This window comes from Leptonychotes weddellii, chromosome 2 (genome assembly GCF_054177405.1).
Source record: "Leptonychotes weddellii isolate Sample4059 chromosome 2, ASM5417740v2, whole genome shotgun sequence".
NCBI classification, from domain to species: domain Eukaryota; kingdom Metazoa; phylum Chordata; class Mammalia; order Carnivora; family Phocidae; genus Leptonychotes; species Leptonychotes weddellii.
In genome coordinates this window covers 61,751,506-61,761,992 of record NC_138370.1, presented here as the reverse complement: position 1 = coordinate 61,761,992, position 10,487 = coordinate 61,751,506, and the positions used below count along the sequence as shown (strand labels likewise).

Below are 10,487 nucleotides of genomic sequence, written 5' to 3'. Positions count from 1 at the left end.
TTTGTAAATGTTTCCATGTTCATATAGAGATATTATACTCATTAGGTAATCACTGCATCTATTCCACTGTACTAATAAATCATCTTGTTTGTCCATTCTTCCACTGTTAAATATTTTCTAAATTTTTCACTTACTAGACATATGGCTATAATATATTTCTGTACATAGCTGTTTTGTTTTTCAAAAATAATTTTCTTGGAATAAATCACTGAAGTGATATTATCACAACAAAACTTTAAGAATATTGGGTGCCTGGGTGGCTCAGTTGGTTGAGCGACTGCCTTCGGCTCAGGTCATGATCCTGGAGTCCCTGGATCGAGTCCCGCATCGGGCTCCCTGCTCGGCAGGGAGTCTGCTTCGCCCTCTGACCCTATCCCCTCTCATGTGTTCTTTCTCTCTCAAATAAATAAATAAAATCTTAAAAAAAAAAACTTTAAGAATATTAATACAACTCTTCTTACCTATGACCAAATTGCTCACCCAGAGGATTTTATAAGTTCACAAAGGGTAGACTGTATGCATTCTGAGTTTAAAAGTAGTTTGAAGCATGACAAGGTGGGAGCAGGCAAGGTTGAAGGCGACACGGAAGACAGGAAGGAGATGATTGCCATTATCCTGACAGGAGATGCTATATATCCCAACAAAAATGGTGGCAGTGGATATAGAGAAGGAGAAGAATATAACAAATATTTAGCAGCTGGGCTTGGCAGGCTTGACAATATGGGGAAGGAAGGCTAAGGAAGACTGGAAAATGAGCCGTTGGGTTGTTTGATGGAATAGAACAGGTTTGAGAGGAAGGAGGATACTGCTCTGTGAACTATCCCCACAGTCCAGCACAGTGGCTAGTACAATGAAGGCTTTCAGTAAGTGTTAGTTGAATGAATGCTTCACGCATACATAAATGAATGAGTACTACAAACAGTAAATCAATGTTCTTATCCCAGACCCTCACAGGTATTTGGTTGTATACCTAGAAGTTGATTTAATGCTTTTAACTCCTCATTAGGGTATTTTAAAATCAGGACTCATGACAACAAGGAAGTGAGAAAATTAGGGAAAAAATTGTGGAAAGGAAGACAATCCAAAGCCAAAGCTGAGGACTATAAAACCGATCCTCCGCTCATGAAATCAGTCAATTACTTTACATAGTCAACTTTATGCCAACTTACATAGACTTTGCTATTCCTTACAGAAAGTTGCCAATTCCTATCTCTGGCTGCTAAAATCTCAATATCCCTGGATTCAGAATGAAGTTATGGTTCCATTCCACTCACCTCATCAGTTACCAGTGAGAGAGAGAGCAGATTGTTGCCTAAGGCTCGCTGTTCTGAATTGCGTACAGTCCTCCCAAGGTGCCCACATCTGGCTACAGGGGTCTGGAGCTAAAAGGTTTTTCTGAGAAAATCCCCAAACAACCCTATAGGTCCAGTTGTATTTTGGGTACCATGAACCTTGGTTATGTGATTGTGACTTGTGTTTATGTTCTTATACCAAATTTTGTCTCTTAGGCCTAAACTGTATTCTCCGGTATTTGTCTTATATCCCCTGGAGGACAAAAGCTGTGATTTCCATTTTCTTTATAACTCCCTCAGAGTCAAGTATAAAGTTCAGTATAAACTAAGAACTCAGCAACTACTAACGATTGCCCACTTGGAATTACTGAATTGAAGGAAAATGATGGTTTTTAATGATCAATAAAAGGTACCATGTATCTAGTTTTAGGAAACAAAATGTTTATTGAAATGGCATGTAGATAAATTATCACGAGCACAAAACTGTTAGTGGAGTTCCCAACATGGGTTCTTTTTACTCTTAAAATGAAGTGAGGCTTTGTAAGTCCATTGTCCCAAAGGAAAAATATTATATTTCTCTGTTCAGATAAAGTCCTTTAAAAAAAAGCAGATCACTTTTGAAATGGTCTTTTAAATGTCTCCAGCCTATGACCAAAACAAAAATAAAAAGATATAATTCTCTCCATTTAAAAAGAAGAATGAAAGATGAATGACATGGAAAAAATACTTAGGCATTTGAAATGCTGGAATTTACTCTGAGTTTATTAAACTAAAACATTTAAGAAATAATATAAACAAATAAATCAGCAAGACAAAATTACATGTTATCATTAAAATGCAAAATATGGCAACACTTTTATTATTATATATTTAAGAAATAAGCTAAAATGTTCTTTTCTTAAATAAACAAATTTTAAAAAACTCTGAGTTCAGTAATTTGGAATATAATCCAAAGTGAGTTTTAGTTTCCATATAAGACTTAAAATTAATAAATATAATAAGAGAAAATGAAACTTTCAGAAAAATGACTGAAACTTTGTGGACTAACAGAAATTAACAGTTTAATTCTCAGGGTAAAATGACTTAGTCGTATTCTATTTCAACATGGTGTTCTGGTCCAACCTGTTTGGCTCCCCCAAGGTGGTGCTGCTGTCCTTCTCCAATGGCTAATCTGTTGAATGGGATTATCTTCATGGTAGTTTTCTTCATGGAATACCACCGGGATTGCCAAGTGGCCCAAATAATGCCATTATCATAACCATTAGGAGTAGATGTTTTTGAGTAAGTGCCACCTAAAACAAATTTTAGATGTATGTATAATTGCTCTTGAATTTCCTTACCTCAGGAAGTCTGTAAAGAATGGCCTGTTTGTTACAAAATACATTGTCACTTACATCAAATTTATCATTACCTACTATCTGAAAAATCCCTAAAGATTCCTAAAATCCTAATTTACAATTGAAGTACATTTATTATGAACCAACCTCTTATGTCTGTGTTATACTTCTTGATCACATCCATACTTAAATGTGTTCCCTACTAACAGGGCTAGAACTCCAAATTTCCCCAATCAGTCTCTCTTCCTGAGCTTAGTCATCCTGGAATCAGCTATTATGGACCATCTGTCCACAAGCAAGTTAGAATGGCAGGAGTAACAATTCCTGATCATATGACCTCAGGTCACCTAAAAACACAATTTCACTAAAAAATATAGGACTTTAGAAAACAGTTCTGGAAAGTTATTTTACATTTCCATTATATACTGAAGACTACGTTGATTTGCCTTCTCCTTGTCCTTGGACACCAGATCTTATGTAATTTTGTAAAGGATTGTCTAAGTCCAATACTGCAGTGTACCATAGGCTATCAACATGGCTATTCTGAGTCGTGGTTTGTAGGTGCAAAGATATTTTAGGTTTCTTAAAAAAAAAAAAAAAAAGAACGTTGTGAAAACCAAAAGGTAAATTTAAATAGCTTTTAAGAGGATTAGAATCATCTATTGGCTAGCACAGTACCCTGAAGAGGTAAGAGTGCTTATCTTAATGGATCTTTCAGAATCAGTAGAGATTCCCCAACACATACTTGTTGGGTAGTAATAATCGTTTGTCAGTAAGTTTAGTGTTTAGAAGTATTCCTGCCTTAGAGCAAACTACAGCTTGCTACCCCCCTCTCTAAAATAAGTGCCTACACTTTTCAGGCTGGACTCCTTTTCTCTCAAGCTTTTTTTTTTTACCATTACTTCCCTGCTCCTAACTCTGTTCCTTCACACTGGTTATATCTGTCACATAGCTCATGGGAAGCTGCACAAGGCTCATGTGTTAACAAGCATAAATATGATAATGTTAGTCCATCCAGATCACACATAAGTGTAGAAGTCTAGAAGAGATACCATAACCGTAAGTGGTGGATTTCTTAGAGAGGGGCCAATTTATGTCTAAGTTTAGTATCCAATTCTGGTTTAAAATGAAGAACTATATAATAAGCCCCCAATCTCTGTACTAATTATTTCTCATTTTCTTATATTATTTTTTACCTTTCATAAAAATATAAACTATACACTCGTTCGTGTATGTAAGGAAGAGAGCCATACCTTGGTAATAAATTCCATTGAGGTGGCCTGCGTGACACTTGTTCATCCACCAACCAGACCCATCCTGTTCGGCACAGTTTCCTTCGTACTTATCATTGTCGTTGTCCCAGGTACTGAACTGCATGCCATTGTGGGATGTGAAAAATTTGTCACTAGGGTCATCGCCAAAATCATAGCCATCAAAGGCATCTCCAGCATCTCCACCAATAAAGTAGGCATACGTCAGGCGGTATTTGTCAGCTTCAGGTCCCACCTTGAACATGGCATAGTCTGCAGTACTATAAAGAAGGGAATAGAGACATCATATCTTGGCCCCCATTAGGGTTCTCAGAAGTTCCCTTTTCCACAGGAAAATTGTTTGGAATTTTTAACTTTGCTTCTTAAGTCTGAAATGTGCTCATTGAATCAAATTTCCTGCAAATCTGGCAAGAGGCGATGGATGTGTGAACCAGTTCAGAACTCATCAACACCACCCAGAATCAGTCTAGAAGCCTTAAGGGCATCCCAGTGAAAACTAAAAACATCAGCCATTTTAATGCTTTTTGCCTATAGAATCCTAATATCAAATCCAGGTGTGTGGATGAATCTGACTAATTTCGTATTTTCCACCTTTAAGTAAGTGTTTAGCATTGCACACAGAGTTATCATAAACCACAGCAAATGACACTGAGTGATCATTAATTAATGCACCAAACTTGAAGGAACTCAGCTCCATTAGCCACTCGTGGCATCTTGAAGGATGAGGTCCGAAAGGGATTTTTCTTTCCCAAAGCAGCATGATAGTGACAAGAAGGAGGGCTTCCTAGAGCATCACATAAAAGAAATGGCCCCTGTGTGGCCCACAAAATATAAGCTGTCATTATATTTGAGAGATTCTTCCCTGGGAAAAAGCTGTGAATAAGGGCCAGAGAGTGATTCTTTCCTGGGAAAAAGTTGTGAATAAGGGCCAGAATTCTATGGAGTGCAGGAAAGAATGGGCTTTGGTGTATGAATAGAAATTTTCAGAAAATATTTAGCCTCTTCCTTAATCTCCAGTACTTGGAAATTGGGAGGTGTTCTCATAGGAGAAGGTCTACTGACTATGGTACTTTCTGATTAAAAATACATGTTTGGAGACAATATATTTCATTATTTCATAAACATAACAAAATGATTAGATGTTTTTCTGAATTTTAACTAGGAATGCTACGCTCAAACCTCCCAGGTAACTGTGAGCATAGAGGGGACTTTATCTCACCAAAAGAGCTAGCTGATTTAATTTTAGGGTAGCTCATGGATTGACTGAATGAATTGTCATTAAAGCACCAGGGAATTTGAAAAGTCTGGATTCACTTTTCAACCAGAACAGTCATTAAGAGGACAGGCTGTAGGGTCAAACTACCTGAGTTCAAATCCAAGTTTTACTGTTTACCAGCAACATGACCTTAGGAAAGTTAATCTCTAAAATGAGATTAATAATAGTATCTTCCTCATGAAATAATTAATTGGATTAGATTAAGTTTTAATTTCATGCTCATTGTCTGGTACAAATTAAGTGCTCAGTAAATATTAGCTATTAGTCTATATGTTTCCAGGGTAAGCAGATTACACCAAAACATTCTCCATCCTGGATGGGACCTATCTCTTTGAACTGCCCAAGAACCAAACCAACTCCTGGGGAAAATAGTTGGATGTGCCTTTTGCATTTGTCAGGCTGTCTTTGCTATTGGCCTATTGATAATTTGAAAGTGCACATTCCAGACAGTGTCTACAACAAAAAAAGCAGAAGTCCTTTCTAAAGAGTACCTGGTTCTGCCATTCCAGTCCTCCAACTGTATTCTTAATGCGTACGGTATGGCCGACTGTGTGCTGATCAAATGAATCTTCTCATTTCCCAGCCAAAATTCTGTGTTTCCAGTAGGAGACAGATGTCCAAATCCTTCTTTATATTGAATCCAATTTTTCTTGAAATTCAAACTGCCATCAAGCCTCTAAGTACACAATCGTATGGACAAAAGGAGTGGATTATCAGTGCACATAAAGAATATGCTATAAATATCTTGTTGAAAATCTGGACAGTATGATTCCACCACTTACTAAGTGAACTTGGGCAAGCTGCCTTAGTTTCCTCATCAGTAAAATTGGAATAATGATGCCTATTTCTTAGGGTTGTTGCAGGATTACACCAGAGAATTGAGAGAAGTACTGAAAAGAGTGTCTGGTACATAGCAAATTCTAAATCAGTGGTAGTTTTAAAAAGGCACGTAGAGGGACTTCAGAACCCCAACTTGATATTGCTGATTTTTATACTGATGGTGGAAAGGTTAACTCATTGCTCAATCTGTGTATGCCAAACAGCACTTCCAGCACTCACTCTCTCTGAGCGCCCCCTGCAGGATTAGTTGAAACAGTGATCAAAGATCAACAGATGGTTAAAGGATCTGCAATGGGTCTCTGGCTCTGGCAGAGGCAACAGAGGGCCCTTGTCTTGGAATAGCCCAACTGTATCCTCTGGGGGACTTTGTCTTTTCGTGATGGGCAGCCTTAGATCTTGATCTACCGGATGCAAGAGGTCCGTTTTAGTTCTTTGCCATTCCGAGACTGTGATTATATGCTCTCATGAATCTAGAACATCAGTGCCAACATAGTGTAGAGTCAATAGCACAGATTGGAACAAGACTGCCTGGGTTCCAATCTGGACTCTGTTACTTATTATGTGACCTTGGGCAAGTTGCTGAACCTCTTGTGTCTAAATTTCCTCCTCTATAGAGGTAATGATTGTACCTCATAGGAAAATTGGGGAATTGTGAGGACTAATTGAGTTCATGTTCACAAAGTGCTTGCAAAAGTTTCTGGCATAGGGTGGAAGTTGATCTGGTGTTTATTACATACACATGGGGAGGGGAAATACCTTCTGCAGCACTGTCCATCCATTTCCAGATCCATCAATTTCACAGTAGACTAAGAACTGCTGCTTAGCTTTCAGAGGTTCGATAAAGTAAAGCCCACTCTCCTTGGCCCCCCTATTGGCAATGTCTTGACAATCTGAAGGAAGCAGAGAAGGAGGAAAAGAAGGAGAAGAATAGTTTTACTGTGGTTTGAAATCCATGTAAGACTGTACCAGCCTTCATAATGAGCTTTTCACAGTGTTGCAAACTATTCACATCCCAAGAAGCATTTTCTTACTTCTCGCATCATCATTCCTTTCAAACTAGTTTTAGCTACTCAAGAAAAGTCTAAGCAATTGAACCCTTTAGATTTAATTGCTAAACATTTCCAAATTATTCCTATACATTCCTAAACATTCTCCTTTGCTTTATATATTTGCTGTGATAAGAATCATTCCAATATAAGCCTTTCACTTACCTTTCCCAGTTATATCATGTATTTGTACTGTGTCTCTGCAAGGTTCCTGACACTTTGCTTCAAGCTGGGCTACCTTCTGTTTCAGGTTATTGATCTTTTGGTTATTTGAGTTATATATTTCCTGTAAAAATCTACAAGCAGAAGAATAAGTTAACGGAGTATTCCTTTCAGATGAGTAATTCTGTATTTTCTTTACAAAATATGTTCTCAAGAAGTAATTGCTGATAAATTGCTTCATTCTTGGAAAAGTTATAAAATTATGTTACTGAATTGAAATGAGTTAAAGTTCTAAGCTTTTTGGGAAGGAAAATAACAGAGTCCTGGTCAATAAACGATGGCATCTTAAGCAGTCATCCCAACTTTTTTTTAAGTAGGCTCCACGCCCAGCATGGAGCCCAACGTGGGGTTTGAAACTCAAGACCCTGAGATCAAGACTTGAACAGAGATCAAGAGTGGGCTGCTTAACCAACTGAGCCACTCAGGTGCCAGGGTCAACCAGATTTTTAACATTCTGCATAAAGGGCAGCAGATAACCTACGGAGTGAGGAACCTGGTTAATAGGAAGACCACCTGATGTTTCTTAGGACAGAATATTCACAGGGAAAGAAAGATTCTGCTCAGTAATTCACATGGGCCAAAGCTATTCCTTTTCACTGTAGATCTCCTAAGGATCTATTTATGGACTTCAGTCTGTGACTTACATGGGAAATGAATCTGGGGCATTATTTTACATAAAATAAAACAACAGACACTTTGTCTTTCTTTTTAATGTTTCCATTTACATAGCTTTGGAAAGAGTCTGAGGGAAGTAAAAATCTGTTTTTGTAGTTTCTCACAGGTTGCTTGTACATATTCAGAAATGACAGAAAACTATCTACAACGCATGGACCATTTTATCTTTCTTTGAAGTAAAAGAGAATAGAAAAACTATTTGACCACTTTTTTTCTCTCCTTAGCCTTAGAAAATTTCTGCACAATAGTCTCCTTGAACTTCAGTGATGGGCAATAATAATGCAAATTATAATGTTAATAATAACCCCCAAAATAATAATGGCCTCTGATACCAAACAGAAGATAGATCCTTTCTGGATCACTTCAGCTGCCATTTATCTCAAATTTCTTACACTACTTTGAGAACAACTGAGGGGGAAAAATTTGAGTAAGAAACTAAACTGTATCTGAGACCCTATGCTCAGAAAGTCTGTGATTCCCTGGGAAGTTGTCGACAGAGACATTTTACTTTAAAGTGAAGAGAGAATACAAGGCTCCAGGTTCAGTGTGGTTCACAATTTTTGTTATGCTTGGCTTCTTAAAAAACGTTTTTTTCTGCTCTGCCTTCAATATAATATACTATTGTAGCCAAGATCCTCCCTCTACCTCTGCTTACTAATTCCCCACCACCGATTTGTTGGCATTTTTATTAAAAGAATTTCATTTTCAACAACCAAGTTCCCATCAGTTTGAATTCACGTTGTAAGTCCAAGATGGGTGAGGGGTGACCACTTTGATAATTCTGGTCAACACAGCATTTGAGAACATCTAGAACACCTTTCTCCCAAATGATTATTAAAAAGCAATTCTAACCCCATGCGGTTCATAGTGCACTAAAAACTCCTACCTCCACTGTGTTCAAGGTGGTCAGGCATAATGCCAACTGGATTTTGTAAGTGCGGAAAAATAAAAAGGTTACTTCCACTGAAGCTTGGAATATTGAAAAAAAACTAAGTCCACCTTGGAGAGTAAATGAAAACAAAAATGGTTACCGAATATTCGATTCGTGTGATCCAACCAATGCCTCGTATTTTATAATTTCTTCCATCATTTTCTTGGAATCCTTGGTAGCACTCACGATCCTGTCTGTAATAAGGGATCAGAGACATAAGAAGATGTGAGCAAATGGAGCCACTGAAGCAACAGCAAAGGAACATCACAAAACATTGTCTCAGTCAGCAGTATTTTGTTTCTCACTTGGCTTTGGTGGCTCATTGGGGTTATAGGTGACTTGGATTGATTTGATCACTTCTTTAGCTTCCGCTGTTTTGTTTTCAGTTCGTCTGAAGAGTTCTTCCAAAGACTGCAGATCCTTGTCTACCCCGGTTTGGTAAGTGGACAGGAAGTCTGCAATTCCACAGGTAGTTGGGCAGTAACTACCCTGAGAATACAACAGAGTGATTAGAAATCTTGATTTAAGAAAAGACTGCATAAAATCTACTAATAAAAACAGGTAAGACCTAGACGATGTTTAAAAAAAAAAAAGTTTTATTATTTATTTATTTTTTAAGATTTTATTTACTTATTTGACAGAAAGAAACAGCGAGACAGGGAACACAGGCAGGGAGAGTGGGAGAGGGAGAAGCAGGCTTCCCGCCGAGCAGGGATCCGGATGCGCAGGGATCCGGATGCCGGGCTCGATCCCAGCACGCTGGGATCATGACCTGCGCCGAAGGCAGACGCTTAACGACTGAGCCACCCAGGCGCCCCCCCCCCCCCCGCGCCCTGCTCCAAAAACCTTAAAATGCCAAATGATTTTTGTGAGAGAATCCCTTCCTTGCTCCGCCCCTCCCCACTTCACACACGGTGAGAAACATGAAAACTACTTACAAATCTTTCATCTAAGATGCAGCAGTTGTCTCTGGTAGCAACGTACTGGAGGAGAAAAACACAGAGATGTCACTAGTGTATCATATATTTTCTTGCTTTTCAGCTGTCCGTGTAACACAACGATGTTCTAGAAACAGCATACTTACTGCCAGGCATGTCGAAGGGAGCAGTAAAAAAGTATAGAAGTAGAGAATCAAACCCTGGTGCTTCAAGGACCAAGTCATGGTGTCGGGGCGCCCGGTGCTCCGAGCCCTGTTCTGTCAACACTGTGGCCTCTGGGGCTCCACTTGTCCCTTTATGTAAGCTCCAAGGGTGGCCAGCACGGCCAGTGGCTGGGGTTGATCACGGGGCCTTCTTTCCAGCACGGCGGGGAGGTCTTTCCCAGCCTTTTCCTCATCCTGGCTCCCACCCCATACTCAGTCAGGTTCCCAGCTTTGGCACACGGGTGTAAGCTCCACCTTTTTGGCTCGGCTCAAACTTTCTCCCCCTGAAGTGCACATGCATCTGCAAAGGCTAGTGAAGCATTAGCCCTTGCTGTGCGGAGGGAGGGGGCCGGGAAGCTGCGTGTTGCAACCTCTTCCAGTACGGGGCTGAGAGCAAATACGGAGGGCTGACCTCGACCAGAACAAACCCGCCCCAACCTGAAGATGAAGCCTGGT

The 10,487-nt window shown here is 39.2% G+C and overlaps 1 protein-coding gene across 2 annotated transcripts; it reads right to left on the bottom strand.

Moving 5' to 3' along the window:
* Positions 1-1,713: 1,713 nt before the first annotated feature.
* FGG (fibrinogen gamma chain) lies at positions 1,714-10,112 on the bottom strand. Of its 2 annotated transcripts, XM_006727265.3 has the most exons (10): positions 9,975-10,112; positions 9,829-9,873; positions 9,196-9,379; positions 8,991-9,084; positions 7,228-7,358; positions 6,773-6,906; positions 5,668-5,852; positions 3,883-4,160; positions 2,415-2,584; positions 1,714-1,937 (listed from the first exon to the last, which is right to left on the bottom strand). In XM_006727265.3, exons 1-10 carry the CDS (start codon positions 10,050-10,052, stop codon positions 1,923-1,925), a joined length of 1,314 nt encoding a protein of 437 aa, XP_006727328.1. In that variant the 5' UTR covers positions 10,053-10,112; the 3' UTR covers positions 1,714-1,922. The 2 variants fall into 2 exon arrangements, with proteins under 2 accessions (XP_006727328.1, XP_006727327.1); XM_006727264.3 differs by lacking the exon at positions 1,714-1,937 and having other exon boundaries at positions 2,037-2,584.
* Between the last annotated feature and the right edge of the window lie 375 nt (positions 10,113-10,487).

Coding starts and splice junctions, on each gene's coding strand:
- FGG (XM_006727264.3), bottom strand. CDS start 10,052: ATGACTTGGTCCTTGAAGCACCAGGGTTTGATTCTCTACTTCTATACT. Junction 9,085..9,195: donor CAATGAGCCACCAAAGCCAA/GTGAGAAACAAA, acceptor CCCTTATTACAG/ACAGGATCGTGAGTGCTACC. Junction 6,907..7,227: donor ACATGATATAACTGGGAAAG/GTAAGTGAAAGG, acceptor TGCTTCCTTCAG/ATTGTCAAGACATTGCCAAT.